The 23,017-nt window shown below is 38.0% G+C and overlaps 1 protein-coding gene across 1 annotated transcript; it reads right to left on the bottom strand.

Moving 5' to 3' along the window:
- Nucleotides 1-259: 259 nt before the first annotated feature.
- l(3)80Fj (lethal (3) 80Fj) lies at nucleotides 260-22,995 on the bottom strand. Its single transcript, XM_019046420.2, has 19 exons — nucleotides 22,815-22,995; nucleotides 22,613-22,715; nucleotides 21,999-22,194; nucleotides 20,573-20,737; nucleotides 19,276-19,453; nucleotides 17,403-17,655; nucleotides 15,979-16,157; nucleotides 14,552-14,749; nucleotides 13,422-13,577; nucleotides 12,346-12,514; nucleotides 11,388-11,620; nucleotides 10,398-10,578; nucleotides 9,848-9,969; nucleotides 9,527-9,705; nucleotides 8,814-9,033; nucleotides 7,127-8,422; nucleotides 2,514-6,311; nucleotides 1,492-1,707; nucleotides 260-566 (listed from the first exon to the last, which is right to left on the bottom strand). Exons 1-19 carry the CDS (start codon nucleotides 22,824-22,826, stop codon nucleotides 438-440), a joined length of 7,983 nt encoding a protein of 2,660 aa, XP_018901965.2. The 5' UTR covers nucleotides 22,827-22,995; the 3' UTR covers nucleotides 260-437.
- Between the last annotated feature and the right edge of the window lie 22 nt (nucleotides 22,996-23,017).

The raw sequence follows: 23,017 nt of genomic DNA, 5'->3' as shown, positions 1-23,017 counted from the left end.
AATTAATCAAATCAAGATAATCAAGTACTATACAGCCCTTTAGCCCTTGAGTCTTTTGGAGAATGGTTGGATTTCTTAGTTGTTTTGAGGGCTTTAAAAAACAGTTTTCTGCTTGTCACTTTGCAACAAGGTGTATGTATGCAATTACAAACCGCAGAAAACTAAATTTTAAATTATTTTGCGCTCAAATCAAGTCTTTTGGAGAAAGACCAATTAAATTGCGAAAGATGTAGATGACTAGGAAAATAAATTTAAGTCATTTCATTGAAATTACTGACAAGACTGTACTTCAAAAACATAAATTTTAACAATATAATACAAATGTGAGAAGAATTATCTTGAGCAACTACAAAACGATGGAGGGTGAAAAAAATGGATGAGTAGAAATGCAACTTAGATCTGGTGGCAGGGAACTTCAGGCGTGCAAGCAAGTGATATCATGTTTGGATGGTATCATCAAGTTCCTCTAATTTCGTTTCTGACTGGCCGGCAACTTTACGCAGAACCTTGGTGATTACATCATTCAGCGATTCTCGAGCACCAACATCCAAAAGATTTAAACACATCTGAAAATTAATTAAGAGAAACATATTCGCAGAGTATTAGATTAACTCATATAGGAAAAGCATGTTTAGGATAGTGTGTGAAGTGAATGGATAAAGGGGCAATGGCAAGGAATTTTTATAGGGTTATAGGTACAGTTTTCCTTTTGTAAAATTTTGTGAAAAAACCAAGAAGCGCATTAAATAGTTTTAAAAAACACACCTAAGAGGAGAAAAAAAAAAATCCTAAAAGCTTAGTCCACTCCGCAATTCCAGAAAATGAATAGAAAGAAGTGGGTGCCAGTGATCAATTTTAAAGGTGATCTATCTGCGATGGGAATTTTTCAAAAAAGAGACAGAAGCAATAATTCAGAGCCGCTTATGTATTTTAGATTGGGATTTATAAAAGATTGGAAGAGGACAACGGTTCAAGCTGACCTGGATCAAAATGACCACAGAAAAATCACTCAAGGCTTCATTAAAAGCTAGTGAAAGTTGAGGGCTATTAACTCTACTGCAGATAGACTTCTCTAGCAAGAAGCAATTATTGACTGGAACAGCATTATTCGATCCACGTCTATCTACATGAGAACTTGGAAGAAAACCTTCTTTTGCTCCGCAGACAGAGACTTGATTTATAACTGCTTCGTCCTCTTTTTATGAGTCACATTCAGACTACATTTTGCGATTAGGAACTACTAGTTTTGGCTCAACCACAAAAACACCTATCTACATTAGGAAACTAATGACACATTTCTGTTTGTGAAATGAGACATGAATTGCAGTTTTCCACTGCAAAACGTAATCTATTTATGAGTGATGCATGCTTCATCTGACTACCGACAATAAATTTTACCTTCCTGATGTGTGATAATAAAAAATTAAAGGCTTTGAACTTATATTGAACAATTTGCTGGATGTTCTCAAATTGGATGTGTGCAAAGCATACCTGTTGTACAGCATCTCCTTGCCGCAGTTTCAAGACGGAAACTAGAGACAGTTCACTATTTGCACGGACATAACTGTTCTTTTCTTTTGTTCCATTTACCAGGACAGGGAGAACGGCTTTGAGGAACTCAGGCGATAGCTCAATATTCGATTTTCCGAGGAAGGAACAGACTTTGCTCAATAATTGTTTAACGTCATTGCTGGAGTGGTTCATTGTCTGAAACATTAGAGACAAACCTTAGAATGCAAAAAGCGCTCACAAACAAGATGAGTCTATAATAGACTTGCGAATTTATACATACACGCATACATACATAAGAGTCGCTTGCATGGCGCTCTGCGACGCCTGACCGCCAAAAAGCTCGGAATATATACTTGCAGCCTTTTACTTAGGTATCTGTGCTGTGAGACTTTTTCAACAGCGTCTCCATAAAATTTGTAATAGTTTGATGAAAAAGTTGTCTTTTTTGGACTGTTAAAACAAGGAATACACAGTTGTCTGGATACAGAAAATGGGTATCTCATTTTCAATACTTAAAAATCTCAGATTACGGTTTTTTACTTCAAGGGAAAAGAAATCAAAATGTTTCCTTGCAATTTATAGTTATTTTTTGGAAAAATAACTTAACAACTTAAAAAAAACGGGAGAGGTGGTAAATGACTCTACTTTAGTGTGGTTGAAAAGAGGAGATGTATAGAATTAAAATGGATTGTGAGCTTACTGACTCGATACAAAACTTTTTTCACTGATATGATCTATATTGATGAAGGGTATTTGGACTTCTCATCCATCTTTGCGTTGCACAGCCACAAACAAAAGCTTGACAGAAGAAGATACTAGCAACGAATTATAAATTTGCACAAATTTCAAATTTTAATAATACGTGACAATGATCAAAGAGCCCAAAATTGTCATAGTATACGAAATAATAAGTACCTATGGAATCAGTACGGTAAAATTAGTTACTGAAATTAGTCAAATAGGTGCTGATAAAAAATTAACAAGGGCTTTGATGTGCTTACCTTAACAAAAACTGTCAAAACTTTTGGAGGTAGTGGTTGGTTATTTGACATTAAATACTTAAACAGGTACCCAGAGGCTCTGATTCCATTCATTGCAATAGGTACTTTCTCTGATGTCAAGTAAGAGTTGAGAACATTGTTGACCCCATCTGCAAACTTATCCGTGTAGACTGTTTCAGGGCTCTCCTTCAGCGCAACGAATAGTGCACATCCTCTTCCATGCCTGATGTTTTGGTCTACCGAATTGTCATCAACTAATAAATGGTCTTGCATAACTGTGTTCAGCTGTTCTGGTGATAACCAGCGACATAATGCACCTAAACAACCTGATGCCGCAGTCCTTGTAATGTCTTCTGGGTGGCCCAACATCCCAATTAAGGTTAAATAAAGGGTTTTCCTGACAGGTTCTGTCATTTTGTCACCTGCAGGTGTGATCACACCTCGCAAAGCTTGGAGAGACGTTTCACGGATTCCACTATCGTCCGTTGTTCTGATGGTTGTGTGCAACTCAGAAAAAAGTGGGTCGACACGATTATGAATCACTATGAGATGGCTGAGTGCGGATGCAGCTTTTAGTCTAACTGTACGATTTGTGTCATTAAGAGCTTTGAGAAATGTTGTTTGTAACTGTGGTAAAAACTGTCGCAGCATAATACCAACTTTGGCTAGAAGCACGGCTAAGGTTTCCAGCACAGCTGCACGGACACTCCAGTTGAAGCGATCTCCGAGGATTCGAATCATCGGTCCAGTGATTTGAACGACTGATGGCTGCAGTGCCTTGGCGCTAGTTACTCGAATAACCTCACTCAGTCCTTGTGCAGCTTGTTCCTTCACTTCCGGTGGGCCATTCAAAATGGCCTCTCTGAAAACAGGCAGGACATGAGTGATCCCTTTCGGCAAGCAGAAACCAGGTAGAAGTTCTTGACCTTTCATATCACTGATGGCAAACCTAACAGCTTGACGGATGTCCGACACATATTCTGTTTGCACAGCAGGGTCGAGAGTTTTGATGACAGAGTTGAGGGCTTCCCAACTCATCATTAAAACATCTTGATCTGAGGAGGTCATCAAATGGATTAAGCCGCGCAAAAGCTGAGGGACGAATATCGTATAGTCAGCTTTTGTGTGCGTGCAAAAAGCGCATAATAACGTGACAGCAGATCGGCAGGCCTCAATCTTCTCTGATTTTGTAGAGTCGAGAAGCTGATCTATGACTATCCTGATGCCTGCTTCACCGTACACGGATAAAACTACAGCTTGACAGTATTCTAATTCTTCAGCGGAGTTACTGGATTCAGATAAAGCAGTGAGGAGGGACGGCAAAATTTTTCCCAGATGTTTCGTAAGGGCATCGCCAGCAACAGCAGCTAGTATAGAAAGTGCTTTAGTATTTACAGGTGGTGCTGTAAGTTGCGGCACTAAGTACGGTAAGACAACACGAGATTTGATGGCCATAACTTGACGCAGTCCGTCTAAAGTGCGCTCGGCAAGTTCCGGGTCCTCGTTGTTGAGACCTTCCAACATGACTGGCAAGATGTCATCCAATGCACGAACTCCTACATTCGCGTGCAGACTGTCGAACGTTTTGGCTGCGGCTTCCCTGACTTGAGGCAGAGGGTCGCACAGTGCTTTCCTCACAGTTGGTACTAGACTATTTACAAAAGCAAGAATCATTTCTCTAGAAGTAGAGGCCATTATTTCAGATAAACCGATGCAAACACCTTGTCTTTGATCCGGCTCATCGGATTCAAGACCTTTTTCAAGGATTGGAATGATTTCAGGCAGCACCCGCTCACCTAGTTTGCGTACCAGGTCGCCCAATGTTCTAGCGGCCACTTGTCGCTTGTCGTAGCTGGTACTAGCCAGACAACCAAGTAGAAGCAAGAAAAGGGTTGGGAGAATTTCACGTAAAGTTCGGGGGGTATTGGTAACCACCACTTTCCACACATGAAGAGCAGCTTGGCGCACCATGAGAGAAACATCTGACCGGCCCATATACAACCCAGCCAGTACTCGATTTCTCCTTTCAGGACCTAGGATTTCTATGATAGCAACATGGGACTGCTCGGTACCGAAATTATCGTCCTCATCTGCTGTTTCTGTGGTCATTTTCCCTGAAACTCCAGATATCCTGTACAATAAATCACCCAACAGCTGTACTGAACTGAAACGAATACGCCAATTATCATCGAATAAACCTTTCTCTAGTTCCGGTAGTAACAAAAGTATGGCAGAGTCAGCATAAAGATTGACTATCCTTTGACCAGCTTTCAACGCCGTATCTCGAACGAATTCATTTTCATCAGCGAGAGCTTTTAAGATAGGCTTGATAATTTGACCAATGTAAGGAGTGAATTCATTGGTGAAAACTACTGGCATGTAAATGAACATCATTATGTAACCGTCCTTCACGTGTGGTGCGATGTCTGATCTTTCAGCAGTCGCAATGATGTCTGGCATCAACTTGTGGAGTTTTTCCACTCCCAATCCACCGACAACTTCACTCAAACCTTGAGCGGCTCCTGAGCGATCCACAGAACTGGTTTCAGAGGTCAACGTCTGCATTAACCATGGCAATAAGTCTTCGAAACTGGACTCACCCATACCACGTACCATGGCACCCAAGGCACGAGCCGAAACACTCCTAACCTCTGGAACTGGATCTAAGAGTGAAGTTTTCAGACCAGGAATTATAGTAGGTAGGTAAGGTGTCAAATCTTTCTGATCTGTTAAGGAATACATATTCCCGATGATCTGGGCAGCCATTTTCCTAGTTTCTGTCGATCGATCCATAAACGCTCGTTGGACTACAGGCATGATCAATGCGAGGGATGGTGCATCGATAAAGTGAACGAATTTAGTATCTAACAAGGTTTGGAGACAGGGTGCGGTCTTGCGTGATGGATCCTGAAGAGCTTCTAGTAGGACTGGGACTATCGCTTGAATTTCTGGGTTCCTGATGACTGAACCGATTACTTTCAATGCTTCGTTTCCACTCTGTTGGACTTTAATATGGGAGTCATTCAAGACTTGAATTAGCTTTGGTACAATGCTTGGCAAACAGGATGACAGTTGTTTTGGGGCACAGTAGGCCATGGCTCCAAGCAATTCTACAGATCCAGTTTTGGTGCGCCAAGAGTCTTCATCTAGAGCTGCAAGTAATGCGGGTAAAACTAATTTGACTCCATGTGCAGATAATTTACCCATGATAACTTTCGCACACTCATCTGTTGCTTCTCGCACGTAGTTATTACTGTCGCCAAAACAAGAAAGAAGATGCGGCAACACGTGAATTATATATGGCTCGAACAAACGTCCCAACGCATGGCAAAGTTGCTCAAAAGCAAAGAGAGCACCTTCCCGGTGTTTGTAACTTTTCTTGTTTTGAATAGCACTCGTTAAAGTGCCCATGATTTCAAATTGCTTCAATGCTAGAATACCAAGCCCTTTGACCATTCCTGCCAAACCATAAGCGGCTCCTTTGCGCTCACCGTACGAATTCGAATTGAACAATTGCTGCAGTAGCTTCTTAATAATACCCTGAGCATCATCTTTGATCGAGGGCACCAGAGGCACGAGACAGTTTGCGACAGCTTCTTGGACAGGTTGTGAAGGCGTTGCAAGAGCTTTGATTAGTTTTTGAACGATTGGCTTGATTTTCTTGTCATCTTTGTCTAAATGACGGGCTAGAGAACCCATGAGAACCACGACGGAATGGCGCTGTGAATCGTATTCCGCAGACTTGGGAGCTTTGTCCAGAAATTGCTCAAAAACAGGCAGTAAGCTATTGATATTATCCTGAAACAAATGACAAACAATGGAGGATTAGTGTTGCAGATACTACATTCAGCTGTTAAAACCACAAGTTGAGTTTTTCTTTGGAAGTAGAGTGAGTCTCTGAGGATATTAGGAGCCTTTTGAAAAGTCTAATGTTTCGTTCTTGACATGAAACTAGCAGAAAGTAGAGCAAAACGGGAAAAACGTTTTGTTACACGTGATCTCCGTTTCCTAAAAAGCTAAGGATCAAAAAGTTGAATTCATGCAATAAACAGATGGTATAATTTTTTCCAGATACTTTTTTCTTGCCTAATTTCCAGTTCCTGCGTTTCAAATTTTTCCACTACAGAATGCGAGCGGGTAAGGTAGATGCAAAATGTATCACATTTTGCAATTAGGAGCTACAATTTCTCGTTCATTTTAAAAACAACATAAGTACCTTCAATATGCCTTTGCAGATAGGTTCTTTTATGTTTGAACGATAAATTTTAAATTCATTTATAGATTTTAGTTCCTTAATGCAAAATGCAGTCCGAATATTGTAAAATAAGACTCCAGCAACACAGATTTCTTTAGTAAAATTGAGTATTTTGGCAATAAATAGACCATTTTAAAATGTTCAGCTCATTAAATCTCTGGGAATTCTATGAGAAAAATGTATGGACTGAGTTGCTCAGATGTTAGTGGTATTATCAGAAAATAGAAGGGAAAAACTAATTTTTGGACTTATGAATGAAATTTTTAGCACATACAAAATGAGTCTCCTATCTATATCTACATCAAATAATCTAAGGGATAGATTCATCAAAAAATAGAAAAAATGAGCTGAGTCTTACTTTTCCATGATGTTCAACAGCAGCCAACGCTGCCTGCAACATATGTTCCCTGACAACACTTTGACGATCAGCTAATCCTGTTGATACATAAAATGCAATTAACTTCAAAATGTTTTCCTGACTCAACAGCGGCGCTAGCTGTGTCAAGGCCAGGGCAATTCCAACTCGAGGCTCCCATACATCCACGGGTTCTTCAATCACATGGCCAAACATGTCCATTTTTGGCGGCAGCATGGTTAATTTGTCTTTATAAGCTTTGAGTAAACTTTTGATTGCCATATTTGTTAGCTCAGGAGGCGATTCTTCAAGATAAGCTGCCAGGGCACACGCTGTTGCTTCTTGTACACTCAAAACAGGATGCGTCACATCCTCTAGGAGATAATTACAGAGTCCATTGATATTGATACTTAGATTACAAGTGTCCCACAGCTTTTTTGCAAGGTTTTTATTTTCTTCAACTGAATCAAATTGAGCGACCCAGATTCTTTTTGTAAAGTTGGGGAAAAGTTTGGGGTTTCTCTCCTGAGTTGGTAAACTTGGGACAATTTGAAGCATTCCACGCAATGCAGAATCTCTCACATAAGCGTTCCCGTTCTGAAGTCCACAGAGGAATGAATCAATCTCTTCCGTACTAGCTACATCACAGCCTTCTTCTCCTGATGCACAAAATGCAACATCAACAACAGCATTGCAGGCCTGTTGCTGAATGCGTCCTTGCGTCAAACAGATGACCTCAAACAGAAAGTCATAAATCATTTTCCGGGGCATGTGTTTTGGGTCATTTAAATCTAAAGTTTTACTGGGATCTTTGCGCAATGTTGCATGATTTGCGATAAATGATATTCCAAATGCAATCAATTCATTTTCTGGGTTAGCGGAGATCAGAGAGAGCAGTGCCGGTTTTAGGAATGCTATGCAAAAACAAAATGTTGGCGAGGGGAACGGTTTCTTGTTGTCTTTGAGATTAGTAAATTCATGCAGCTTCCTCACGACTTTACTTGCGGCCTCTGATAGGTCCTCAGCTTCCCACGCGGGATCTAACGCACATTTGGGTTTGAGGAGACGTAGGGTATTGTGGACAACTCTTTGACCAATTACGAAAAATTCTGATTTTGGCGGAAATACAGCAGTGGAAAATTTGATTATCAATTCTGTCATGTGAGGGGCTGCAATAGGTGACTGCATGTTGCGTGTGATCAACGGAAGAAGATCTTTGAAGCGAAAAGAAAACGAGACTGGATCCGATTCGCACATCACAGATAGGATTTCTTTTGCCCGCTGAACGTTCTCTTGCAACTGAAATAAAAAAGAATAATGATAATGAATAAAAATCTCCAAATTCTTCCTTTAAAGAAACAGCCCATGCTCTTAAATATTTTGCCTCTTTGGCTTATCATTGCATTTCATACAGAAATCATTCATATGAACATGCTGGAAATTCTTTATACAAAGAAGTTTTACTGTTGAACTCTTATTGGGGGTTGTGAGGAAACTGAAATCCTTCCATTATAATTGTGATTTTGTTCAATTGGAGTTCACTAAACATGTGACTGTGCACAAGCTTTCATTTCCTTTAGTTATAAGTGTTGACTCAGATAGAATTACTGCTGTAATGCAAATGCAAGATTGTGAGACAAGAAGATTTTGAGATTTAAAAGTCTCTGAAGAGGAAGGATGAGAAACTTACCTGGGTTAACTTTTTCCGAATAGCGCTTTCTTTCTGGAGTTGAGCTTTGATGGCTTCTTTCTGCTTGGGTGTGTATTCTGGCTCTTTGATCTTCCCTTCTTTTCTCTTCTTCTCTTCAAGCTCTTTCCTTAGCTGCATTTCTTCCTGTTGCTCCTTGAAAGAGTAAGCTTTGCTCTCTCGTTTCACATTGACGGCTATGGAACTGTTCTCTGTTTCCGAGCTGAGGGGAAAAAAGGAAGACAAATATAAACTTAATTTGAAGGGATTAAATTTTTTCAATTTGCTGGGATACAATAATGAGCTGTGGAATCAGTCAGACTCTTATCGTAGATATATTTTTGTTCTGAATTTGGTGAAGTAGACCTCCAGGATAGGAAACCGTTTCATCAGAACTCATTGGAATTTTGCGATACTGATGACATTTGAATCAACAATAACAAAAACACACCAACTTGATGACTCGAAAATGCTTAATTTTCATTAAAGATAGTCAATTTTTAAAAACGTCATTGAGGATAGCGCATCTTGCCCAACTTGGACCTTTCAAGTGTCCTTAAGTACTTGTCTATTGGTACCAAAAATCTTCTTAGACTAGCATCTTCACCTATTATGTAGTTCTGTGTGTGTCTTGATTATTTTTTAAATTGACTAAAATGAATTTATTGGCTTGGAAAATTTTTTATAGAGCACTGAGGAGGATTCACAACACTTACTTTGTGATGACAGATTTATCGTACAGCTCTCCTTCAGGCGTGAGGTAGGTAAAGTAGTCATCATCCGTTATTTTATTCAGCTCAGCATCATTGAGTATCTTCGACACCTTCTTCACATAATAGTGAACAAGGACTTCTGCATTGTATTTCATCGTCGCAAAAAGGGCATTCTTTTCCATCTACAAAAAGAGAGGGAAATACAGGCAGGGCTTTAGACAAAGTGGAAAAATCAATTTTAAATGCATGAAAGCAATATTTTGTGGAGGGCTATGGAGTTAAACTAATTGTTTAGGCTAGAAAAATAAACGGGTTCTAACTTACCGGGGCTATTTTGAATTCATCGATTAAGACTTGTATGAACATTTTTTGAGCACCAATGATTTTACCGGGATCCAATTTGTGAAACTTGAGTATTCTTAACCAAATGCTCTGAACGGGGCAATCTAAGGAAAATAACATTGAGAGAAAGTGAGTAAACTGAGGAATGAATAACTTGACATACTTTCAATCAGCCATTAACAGAAATGCATCAAGTCACATTTTGGGGGAGAAAAGAATTTTGAGTAATCTTGACTTTTGCATTCAATGAGTCCATTGGCTCCTGTCAAAAATTCAAAGTCAAGAAAAAATATTTTTAACGTAAAAGAGTTATAAAACTTTGTCTTTAATATTAAATCTTAGAGGAATAAAACTACAAACCTCATTTTCTAGGTCTAAATTTGCTGGTCCAGGTCACCTTGAGAACACCAAACATTTTATTCTAACAATAGAGTTACAACAGACGGGAGCTAACTCAAGCTATCTTATACAATAACTGCTTTTTTTCATTCATTCATTCATTCATTTCTGGGATTGAATTCTTCATACTTACAAACATGAGGATGATGCGAGGGTAAGAGTGACTCTTTGGCGATAAGCAAAGCTTCCGGATGATTGTACGGGTGCTCGCTGGTTGTGAGTGCTAACAGACCAGCTCTGAGACTTTTTGTTGTTACCTCATTCCCAGAATCTGCGGAGTTTTCACGCACTTCCCGATCAGACTTATCACAGCTCTGAAAGGCAAAAGAATGTGATATTTATTAGAGATAGATTTAATTTGAGTAGAATAGCTTTCTTCTTAAAAATTCTTAAAATGTTATTGTTGTTGAGAGAAAGCACACTCAAAAATTGGTGAGAATCCATTAAGTCATAAGCGATGGAGATGTTGCATGTGTAAGAAATTTGCGATTTGGCTGTTGATTGTTATGTAAAAGTTCGCGAGAGATATGATGGTGCCACTGGTTTTCTCTGAAATCAACTCCCAAGCTCAAAAAAAGCTCTCAAGTTGAGCCCAAAATGGAGGGGGTATCCCACCCTACCCTGAGAGTCCACGTCAACATCGAGACAAACTCTCCATGCAAAGATAGGGAGCAAATACATTAGCAGGGTTGCCGTGTTTTCAGTTTTGGAGTCCCCAAATAAAGTGGCAGCCCTGTTAATGCATTTGCTCCCTATCTTTGAATGGAGAGTTTGTTTTGATGTAGAGGTGGACTATCAGGGTAGCGTGGGATATCCCCTCCATTTTGGCCTCACTTTGAGAGCTTTTTTTGAGCTTGGGAGTTAATTTCAGAGAAAACCAGTGGCACCATCGTGTTTCTCACGAACTTTTACATAAGAATCAACAGTCTAATAGCAAATTCCTCACACATGCAACATCTCCATTTAATAAAGATGAAGGTGTTCCCTTCCAAAATGCCTTTTGTTGAATGAGAATTAATTAGCAAGAAAGATTAAAGGTAAATTCGTCAGAATGGGTACTAAGTTCAATGGTAAATTGGGTAAATAGGGGTTAAAATTGATGAGTTTCAGTGCAAATACGAACCTTAACTTTGACCGAAGACAGGATTTTGGAAAATTCAACAATGAGCGCTATCGAATGCTGATGTGACAATGATATTAATGGTTTGATCAATTGACTAGATGTTTGATGAACTAGCTTATTACAAGAAATAGCTCCATAGACCAACACTTTGTATAAGGGACTTAAACTGCCAGTGACAGAGTCAGATTTCTTGTTTATTACAAAATTGCATAGCTGGACTAAACTTATGAGTGCTGAAACAAACAAACAATGACTTTGTTTAAGAAAATGAAAAAAAAAAAACATCCAAAGACTAGAGGTGACACCTTGCAACCCTTAAAAGAACTTGATTACTTTCCTTTTTCCTACTTGGTCTGAATGTTAAAAAATGAAGAGACATGCTTTCACATTTCTCGCACTCTAAGAGTTACGAACATGACATTAGATTTAATTGTTCTGACGTCAAGAGTTGTACTTTTTTGAAGAGACACTTGATTAAATTTTTTTAAAATTGAGAGCCATGACACTTCTGTAAATAAGCCACAATACTTCTGTAAAACAAAGGCTTGACGACTAGTTTGAAATTTGTGAGTAAAAATCTCCATCAAAGTAGGATCAAGAATATAAATTCCAGGAATAATCATGTACCAGTCATTTGTGATTATGGCTTAAAGATTCCAGTGGCGCGTATTTCTGTCACGGACACTTTCCTTGTTGCGTCATTGAATTCAACGCAAGCCTTCATGATTTCACAAGCAAGAAGAGTATGTTTTCAACATCATTTGAGAAAAAAAGGGATCAAGTGAGAGTTGGTGGAATCCGTTCCCTTTGATTGGGAACAACTCCAAGTCTACATTTGACTTTTTCTGACGTTAGATATTAACAGGTTCTGATTCTAGAAGCAGTACATACAATAAGGTATAAAAATACTTAAGATATGTTTAATTTTGATGGCTAAAATAAACATAAACAAACTTACTTTCGTCAGAAATTTGGGTAGTAATTTTATCAGAGACAAAAATTTGCTTGTCCATATCAAGAACAGAGTTCCAGAGAGGGTCGTATTTTGATTTGCTATTGATTTCATCGATTTGTGAGAGTTTAGCTAAGAACCAAGCAGCACTAATACCTTCACTTACTACCATAACCTATAAAAGATGAGAGAGAAAAACTCATTTAAAAGATCTTGACAAAAATTTTGAACTGTGCCTTCATTGTCCTTATCCCAAATCATAATTTCTCTTCAGGCGTTAAAGCAAAACTGTACTTTCACAAGAGTCAAGGAGTCATACGGACTACAGAACTCATCTCAAAGTTAAGTTACCCCCTTTTGTCTGACAAGCAATGATTTCTTCTACCATGCTATGCCAAATCATTCCACGAATCCCACACATCGATGGCCAAAGTGTGAAACCACGTATACACATAGCGTTGTTTCAAAATGCTCCTAATTTACTTTACCAAAGAAAAACAAGCCAACTACATAGCTTGAAATTTATACAAAATATTTTGCTAACAGAGAAGAAAAATCTAGGAGGTTTTCAAGAAATTGAACTGACTTGTAATTTAAAGAAAATAAAGTATGACAGGAAGTTTGCAACACTGCAAACGAAAATAGGTAGTTTCTCTCTGTGGTCATCGAAATTTCTTTTACAAATCCTACAAGATTTTGTTCCCACATTTCGGCCTCCTTCAACAGACATCATATTCGTGAAAATAAGAAATCTGTTCCTCACAGTTCAGACCATCAAAGCGTGCTGATGGAAATGTACAGTTCAAAACGCTGGCTGTGACCATTTTTGCCTAGCGCAAACAACAAAACAACAGTCACTGTGATTGACTTGGCAGTGAGCACATTCAGTAGTCAGCAAGCTGGCTTCTTTCTCATAATTTTCATTTTTTACAACTAACTATTTACTTGAGCCTTTTGTGCAAATGAATTTCTCCCTGATATGAGGCATCAATTTTACACCAAAATTTTGCGCAGCTAATAATCAATGATCAATACAGAAAAAGATACATTATCATGACAAAAATATAATAGGAGGTAAGTACCTGCGAAGATTGAGCGGCTGCTTTTTCTACACTTTTCATTAACTGTGGCACAAGAGTCAAACCAAGTCCTAATGTTTCGCCTTGATAGCATACACCCAAGCATTCTATGTAGGCAATTTTCAGAGCTGGCGCTAAAGATTTGTTTTCTAGTCCTTTCTGCAGAAAAAAAAGTTGTACAACAATTAATTGTGTATCAGGAGAAAGAAAATAACATGTTTGTTTTTCTCTCTCACTTTCTGAAAATACAAAGTGAACAAAGGAACAAAAAGGAACAAGGAGGTTTCTAGGAACTTTTCAGATTTCTTATAATCCTTAATTGCAAAGAAATCCCAGTCTGATAATACCGAAAATGAGACCCATTTTAAAAGATATTTTTGGCAGGCTCTGATGATGTAGCCAGGCGGGGAAAACGGCATTTGCTGATTGGCTGAACTTAGCTTTAAGCATCAGCTTTTCTCAGCTTTTGATCAGCTTTTTCTCTCCTAGGAATGATTTTTAGACATATTTCAAAAACATTTGAGTTGTTTCATGATAATCAACATAAGGAAAACTATACTACAACCCTGCAAAAATGTCTTGTTACAGCCCCTCATTCTCTCTGATTTTAAAACATAGAGGCAAACAAAAATATATCTAGTATAGGTATTAAGTTGTAGGGCTCATATGGGGCCTGAAAATTTGCCGTAACCTGGGGAAACAAAACATTCCCCCAAAAATCGACAATTGCAATTGAAAACCTCTCTATTGTGACACATCATTCGAAAGAACGTAAAAAAAGTAAATCCAATGGTAACGCGTCAAAGTTATGGAAAATTCAAGTTTATCTGGCTACCATTTTGAATTGGTGACAGATGAGAACCTTCCGTTTGCTCCGATGAGTTTATTTTTTAGGTCTTCTTTAATGATGTATCACTCAATTTAAATTGCCTGAAACCAGAATTTTGTTTACAGAGAGGTGGGTACTTGCTTTTGGATCAGACACTTGCAAAGGTGCCTCAACGGTACTATTAGATGCTCTTATAGAGGAAAAAGAGCTTATCATATTCTTCATGAGAAAAAATAAGGCTCATTGTTAATTTATCACAGAGCATTGGTTGATATTCCAGCAAAGAATTTCTAGCAATACTCACCAATAATACGGAGGAGATGTTTTCAGGGATGAAGGTCTTAAAATTTGAACACCAAGGAGACATTCTCTGAAGAGTGGTGATAAGTGTCTTTTCATGAACTTCTGTTTGAAGAACCTTCACAAAGTGCTTTGCGATGACTGCAGATAAAAGTTCAAGTTCCTCAGCAGCAATACTGTTATTGACTAAACGGCCAGCAGTCTGAAAAACCATGAGTGCGACAAGACTTTCAGCAAGGTGGAAAAGTTTTGAACATGCAGAAAACAAATAGTAAATACTGTTTGCAATAAAGGTAAGTAAAACGTAGGTATGCTCTCTGCGACCTTTCGGCCAGAACTCGGCTTCCAGCTCCCGCCGCTGGAGCTATGGTACGTTTGAATTTCACCAATTTTGAAGTTTTGGCCGAAAACAAATTTAACCGTCTGCTGTTGATAAAAATGAACAAATTCAATGCAAGCGAATTCTTTAAAAATGAACATTCATTTGCTTTTAGTATTGTGGCTATTTTTTTCATTTTTATCAACAGCAGATGGTCATATTTGTTTTCAGCCAAGACTGCAAAGTTGTTGGAATTCAAATTTTGCATTACTGTTCTACAGGCGGGAGCCTAAAGCCAAGTTTTGCCCGAATGGGTTGGGAAGAGCATACCTACCTTTCATTTACTTCGGTTTACAATCATATTCTTTTTTTAAAAAAGCTGGAATTAAGTCCGTTGATCCCTGAAAAAGAAAAGTCTCGAGTGAAGAAGAAAAACATACCGATAAGTAGGTCCAACATGCAGGCTTGGATAGCTCTTATTTTTGAAAATTGAAAACATTCAATGTCAATTTCGTTAAAAATATGCTAAAAAGTATATGAATCATAAATGATTTTGAAAAAAAAGAAAAAAAATTTAAACGGCTCTTTAATTTTAAAGGGTGCAAGAGTAAAATAAGGAGAGAAGAATAGTCATTTTCTCTTGAAAGCAAACTGTCAGAACCGAATTTTCGTTTGCTTAACTGACTTTGTGGCAGACAAATCGCAAATGGCAGATATTTAGCATTGAAGCCACTCGCGCTATACCCTTCAGGCTGCATAGTGGACATGAAACTCCTGCAACGGATAGGGGAGTAGGAATAGTTACACATTCATGAGCTATGATTCTTTATTCAAAAATTTGGGCTACTTTGCTGAGTGCTACGTAAGAAACGCCCATTCATGGAGGAAAGGTAAAGCCGGTCATTCTACTCAAATAGAATTTCAATGACTCTACTCCAAGACAAACAGATTGATTTCAAACAGTGAAAAAGGACGGCTGTTTGAAATCTTCTTAGAACGTTAAAGCTCACCAATCTAATCGATTTGACTTGGAATAGGTGCAAGCCCTAACGCTCTGTAGATAGATTACAAGTAGGGATGCCCTTCAATGATGTGTTTAAAAGAACACTGACCTCTAAAATGCAGATTTTAGGAGCTGGAAGAGTGAGTTTTCCTTCCGAACCATTGAAGACGTTGAAAAGATGATCAAAAATAGCTTCAATCCCAGATGGTTGAAGGCATTTCTTCCCGACCTCATGGAGTGCATTGGATGCCAATTCGCTCATTTTTGTGTTCGTAGATACTAGACTCCCTGCATGATGGAAAGTGTGAGAGAAAAAGTAAATTTCACTTTTCTGAGAGGGAGAGAAATAAATATTATGCGTCTTTGTCTTCTTCAGACTGGAGTTTTACTCAATTTGTTCCATTACTTTCACAGTGAAACCTTGAATGAATTTGAGAGCTGCTTCTTTTTTCATAGTAAAGGTGAAGTTTTTTTGTTTCTTCTGTTTTGAAGTTCTGATTAAATGCCATGATTTAACTTGGAACTGTTAATCAATGAATCGGTTTTCTCCTTTTATTCTTCCTGTCTTTATCATGCAAATATTGTCATCAGGGTGTCTACTAAAACAGGCTGGTCAAAAATCAGCGCTTTTACAGTACTTTTTTAGTAAATTCCCAAGAAATTAGTACATCCTCAACAGAAATATTTAGTACTTTTCTAGTACCTCCATTTAACGAAATTCGAAAATTTGAAAGACGTTACGACAAAATCATAGGTGGTTTGAAGATTAACTGACTGCACAAGCGCAATCTTGCAGACAAATATTACTCTAAGAATCGATCTGCAGGGGATTGCATACTTTCCGGGCTAAATTGAAAAACACGCATGGTATGAAGGAAAAAATTCTGGACCTTCTTGCAGAATATCCGCTCTTTTTCAGTACTTCCAGACTATCTTCAAAAAATCAGTACTATTTCCGGACTTTCCAGAAATTCCGGACTTGTAGACACCCTGTGTCATAAAAGGAAAACTATGTTTCGAAATATCCTTATTCAAAATCCCTATCCTTATTTCCTTCCTTATTTCAATTGGACAGGATGTTATTTACTAACAGTTGGGAAAGAGGTGCAGTTACATTATTTTTTATGCTTCATTTCACTCAATTATTCAAAACTTGACAACTTTAGAAAAAAAAGACAACAGTATGTTGTAAGCAATCTCATTAACTAGTTGAATAGTATAGACTGCAAGCCAGATTTTTTTACTCAGAGAGAAAATCGAGTTTTTTTTTACTCGCCTGTCAAGTCAAATGGAAGCACCGAATACATCAGTTGAGTCAAGCTCTAGTGAGATCTTCGTTAAGAAGCACACGATTTTTCTTCAATGGGCTGTTGCATAATTTACTTAATTATGACGACATGGATTTCAGCCAATTCTTTTCTCGATAGTTTTTAAAACTTGTGTGAAATCACGCATAGAATGTGTGATTTGCTTATAAAAACCTAATTCCTTTTTTTAAATACCTCACTGATGAATAAGCTAGGTTCCACTAACCAGATAAACTTTTTGAAAAATCAGCAGCAACTTGACTTAAATCCAGATCCAAATTCGTGATGACGTAGAAAATAATCGGTAAGATTACTTCAGGATTTCGTAACATAGCCCGAGAAAGCGCTGGTATCAACTGAGTTTTGCATTCCTCCAGGGTGATTTTCGAGAGTAATCCTTTACTTTCAGATACAATATGTGCACCGGGTTCAGTTTTGCAACTGATACACAGCTTGATGAACCAATCTAACAAACAAGTCTGCAAAAAGCATAATAAAGTTAGTATAAGCAAAATGTTGGATATATTATTGGCATAAAATAAGTGAGTACTTAATTACAGTTTTTAGAAATTTGTAGAACTTTTAGATTGCACTTATTTTCACAATTTGCACATGCACATTTCAAAGAGTGCCAAAGCTCTTCCACACAATATTCTTAAAAATTTCAGCTTTAACATGAGCTCCTGAGTTTCTGTCGTTCCACAAAGACTTATTTTCGGCTCCATTCAGAAACAATTAAAGACTGATCTTGGCTTATTTTTGGCTGCTACCTACTAAGGTTTGCATGGGTGCAAAAAGTTTCAAAATGCCAAATCTCAAGATCTGGTGTTTTGCTCTTCACACAAAATTCCAGATTTGCCCTGGGGAAAAACGCAGGATTAGACAACAAAATGGACGGAGTTAAACAGAAAGGAACCAAGCCACATCAGGATCGAACCGAGGAAAAGAGGTTTAAAGTTTAGCTCCTGCATAAGACTCAGTGTAAAAGATAAACTTCAAGTTCAATTTCTGCAAAATTTGCTCCAACAAACACTTTGAATTTTTGGCGATCGATAGTAGAGCAGTGGTTGAGTTCAAAACCGCTCATAACTCAATTTTTTCCAAAATGTGGGTTGGTTCCTTTCTGCTTAACTCAGTCCAAATGTGTCCCTTGCCTCTTTTTTTTCAAAATGAACAGAAAGAGAGGGGGGGAGAAGTAATCACTTAGGAAAATTATCTTCCGACTCCATGTTCACAAAGATCCGTGAACTTGAGTGCAAAAATTTGTTGCGTCTCTCCTCTTCAGGCTTACATTTATTTCATGTAAAAAGCTCCACAATGGAAGGGAGGAAGATTAGGTTGAAATGAAGGCAGGCAGCGCGTGCCCCAGGCGCCATGCACCAAAGGAGCCTGAGAATCGGGCTTTGGTGCCTAAAAATTGGAGGGGGTGGGGGGACTGAACTGTTATGGCGCCTAGAAACATTGACACGCCCTGTCAATTTTTTAGTCTCGCAATCGCGAAGAAGTAGCGAGCTCAAAGCATTGTTTGCAGCCTAGTAGCACAACCCACGAGTGAGAATATTTGAGAATTAGACAGACATATGAAGCAAACGAACGAAAAATGCAAAATGTTGATTTGGCTCCCGTAAATTGGGCCCTGTAGCCAAGGTGGCTCCTCAAATTTTAGAAGGAAGGCAGAACACTGAAGGCAGGCATGGAAATTCCATGATCGTTCCGCAATTTTACCTTTTTGGAGAGAGTAATTTTTCGAGAATGATTCAGTTATTTTCCCCCTTGGTAATTTGGTCCCCCTTGGTAGACACTTTAAAACCTACCCTTAAGCTAATTTTATTTAAAGTTCTGTCCCGGTTGGTCTCATCAATCACCAACGCCAGTGGACACCGTTGTTACCAGATTCAACCAATCAGATCAGTTGGTTTTCAATACGTCGAAACTCTTATAGAGCCACCTTGCAAGGTGGTATTAAAATCATGCACCAACATTGCAATTCGTTAGTCACCGATTGGAAGTTCCGAACTCAAATAGAATGGCAGCTCGGAGGTTCGGGCTTCGCTTCTTGTCAATCTCTGACATTTTACAGATTATTAAACTTGACAAACCTTGAAATTAGGAATGACATCTTTCTGTGCTGCGGACAAATTTTCTAAGAGGCAAGCGCCAAAAATCAGCAAGTGAGGATGAGACTCAGAACCTAATATAATTTGCTGGTACTGTTCCAAGATGTGAGGTGACAGAATCCACATTTGTGACAGCAACTTGTAAGCTTTCCGAGTGATCCTGAAAGAAGGAAAATAATCATAATGTCAGCACTTGGGGCAGTATAGATACGTAACAAGTTTTTCTTGAGGTAATAAACCAAAAGGAAACTACCTGAATGTTACTTCTATTTGAGAAAAAAACAAAAAGAGTTTAATGAAAATTTAGAAAAAAATAGGAACAAATTCGATCAGGCTTCCATTTCTGTGCAAGAATGACAGGTGTGTTCCTAAAATGAGAGACGCCAGTACACTTTATTTTTGCGTCACTGTTCCATTTTCTGAAGACAGAACAAAATCTGCAGGAGAGAAATACTAGTACAATGTGGAAGGGCACATGCGTATAAGATGCCAACGCCACCACCCAGTCACATTCTGTCTTCACTGCTTATGGGCATTTTCTTCGTCATAGACATTACATTTTGACACTTTGAACACACTTTTTACACACTTGTACAGGACTAGTAGAAGGGTAAAAATTTAAATGAATCTTTAAACCCTTAAGAGAAGGGTCCCCTCCTTTCCCTCAAAGTTTCTACCATAATTCAACCTTGACAAGAGTTATACTGAAAAAAGAGCGTTACCGGCATCACAAAAATAGGTCCTATTTTTTTAAAATCCTGAACATCTATTTTTCAGTATAGCTCTTTCTGGTTTAATGCTTTAAATGAAATTTTGAAGAAAAGGAGGGGACTTCCTTCACACGGATTTAAGGATTTATAAAGTTTTTACTCTAGATAATTAGCTTTTTGTGACATTTTGAGGTGTTAAAATGTAATGTCTGTGAAAAGAAAAGAAAGAGCCTCTATCTGCTCTCACTTTGCACACATCAGCCAGATAAGTCTGACTAGCTTCAAGCAGAAATCATTATTGTCGGCCAGCACTATCTTTTCAGCCAACAGATCCATCAATTGTGTGTAACGTATTATCAGCTGATTTCATTTTGTGATCCAACGCCTACAGTTGTAGAGCACTTTAAGGATGGAGCCGTTTTTTGAGTGTTTTTAACATTTCTCTCTTGATCACTGTGCTACACAACAGCCAGACATGAGTTTGAAAAAGATGCATGCTTGTAAAGTCCTGTCAACAGTCACATATTATGTCCAACTAAGAAAGTGAAAGATGAAAATAAAATTCTTACTTGGGGTATCTAGCTCCGACAGCAGCGCTAAACAACTTAGATTGAATTTCAACTAGATTACTAAGTTCTGCTTTGGAATCATCCGTTGAGTTTTTTGTAAGCCCATGGTCAACCAATATCACAGACCACTGAAGTGCAAACAAGCCAGATCTACCGGTATTTTTACTGGAAATGGAGAATGCATACTTATCATTAAAGCTGAGCTGAAAGTTTTTTTTTTTTTTTTTTTTTTTTTTTTTTTTTTTTTTTTTTTTTTTTAAAAATTACCTAGAACTTACTTGATACAGAGAAAGACACTGAGATTCTGAGGAGTTGAAAAAAAAAAAAAAAAATATTAATAGCACAGCAAATGGCTAAATAGCGAAACTACGTACCTCCATAGCGGTGTTTTAAAATGTCTGCCTCTACTTTATTCTTTCAAGGAAAAACAAATCAACTTTACAGCTTGAAATTTGAACAGAACATTATCCTGCTAATGGAGAAAATTACATTGACTTATTCTTCAAAGAAACAATAAAGAAGTCTGCAAGGTTGAAAACAGAGATACATAGTTTCACACTTTGGCCATCGGTATTGATGTTATGATAGAGGAAAATATTATAAAAATATCCATGGCTGAAGCCAAAAAATGCCTACCTCTGCTTGTGACATTACAATCCCCTTTCAGGTTTTACTTCTTGAAAAGAAACTAGCTACAAGGTTTTTTTTTTTTTTTTTTTTTTTTTAAATGAGAATTTTCTCCTCTCATTGAAAAATAATTAGGTAACAGAAAACTTCAACAAGATATTTTCATCAGTTTTCTCGTAAAAAAAAAGTAAACATAGTTGAAGATGTACGAATAATGTACATAATGGTGATAGGCATTTTTCAATTTTACAAATCTAATACTTTCTTTTTTGTTTTTTAGTTCTAATTAAGAACAAGAGAAAAAATTAGTGTACTTCCTTCAGCAAAAACAAAAAAACGATAAGTATAATTGCAAACATTGTACTTAGATCACAATCTAATTCCATATTGAAATGACTGCTGGATAAAACTAAAACTTCCTAAATTTGGTGCCCATGTTTTTGGAAGGAACCAATGATCGATCGAAAAAAGCCTTTCCTACACCAGAGATATTCTTCCGTAGTATCTTCCAAAACTTTAATTGCTTGTTTAGTTAAATACTTACCTACTCACCTGCAGCCTGATTGTTGAAACTTTAACTGTCCATGTCAGCAAGTTAAGAAAAGACATAGCCCTATCTGCACAGTGTAATAGATCGTTTTTCGATTCTTGTCGTGCCGACAAGAGTTTCAACATCAGGCTGCTGTATAATAAATTGAAACGCTTTTTATAATAGACCATTTTTTCGTCTGATTTATTACAATTTAGTATTACAAGATATACATGAACTAGATTTGAAGGAAAAAGAGGCATAACTTACGTCGGTACAAGCTGCAGCAGAGACGATGCAACGTCAAGAAGGACACTAGTCAGATACTTTGAAGTCCAGTTAGGATGAAGTTTCACTAATTTAAGGACAAACTCATTGACACAGGCTTGGGAAGCTTTGTCATGGTACCGTGGGAGAACTATCAATAGCCCTCTGCATAATACTTTCACAAGAGGTTCGGTAACTTCTGTTGAAAAGAGGAAACATTCCATCAGTATACCAATTTAAAGCTATGGGAGACAAGTTGCCGTTCGATTCATGTTAAAACTGGGAAGACAAGAAAGTTTTTGGTCTTCCATTAATTAGAATGAACGCACTTTGCATGGACTTGCTCCGTCTTGTGCAGAAAACAGAATAACGTGCTATATTCCAAGGGTAAAAGAATACAGAGCCCCCTCCACAATGGCCAGTAATATCAATTCCCTTCAGTACTTTGAAGACCAAGAATATTCTGATCCCCACCGACATGATTGTGAGGACTCGAGAGGGTTGTTGTTGTAGCTAAAGTAAGTAATTATTGCTGCATAGATTCATCTGTTTGAGACAATTGCGCATGTAGGGAGCCGATTCTTATCATAAGTAGTCCTGCTACGATAGGAGCTTACCTTGGCTTTCAAGTGTTGCGCTGAGGGTCGAAAAGAGGTCCTTCCTTTCTTTGATACTGGCAGTTTGCAGCCGTAGTGGCAGATCTCTGAGCACCTTTCCCACCTGCAAGTTAAAGCAAAAGTGTTGGTAAGTAACCGAGTGATGTTGGCCGAAAGAACGGGTGATGAGAGACCATCACTGAAAGCATGTGAGAATACATACCTCTTCGTCCATTGTGGTGTAGATGAAGATATTTGAGGTGATTAAAGAATACAGAACATGTTTGCGATATGAAAGTTAAAATGCCAAATCCATGCTTAAAACACAGCGGTATGAACACGAGATAAGGACCAAATAAATAGTGCTTGCTTTCTCACACAGCCAGCATTGCGGTACGTACAGAGTCATTCATTGAAGAGCCCCCA

Source organism: Bemisia tabaci, chromosome 10, assembly GCF_918797505.1.
Source record: "Bemisia tabaci chromosome 10, PGI_BMITA_v3".
NCBI lineage: Eukaryota > Metazoa > Arthropoda > Insecta > Hemiptera > Aleyrodidae > Bemisia > Bemisia tabaci.
Note: the sequence above shows the minus strand (reverse complement) of the source record. Positions and strands in the feature narration are given on the sequence as shown.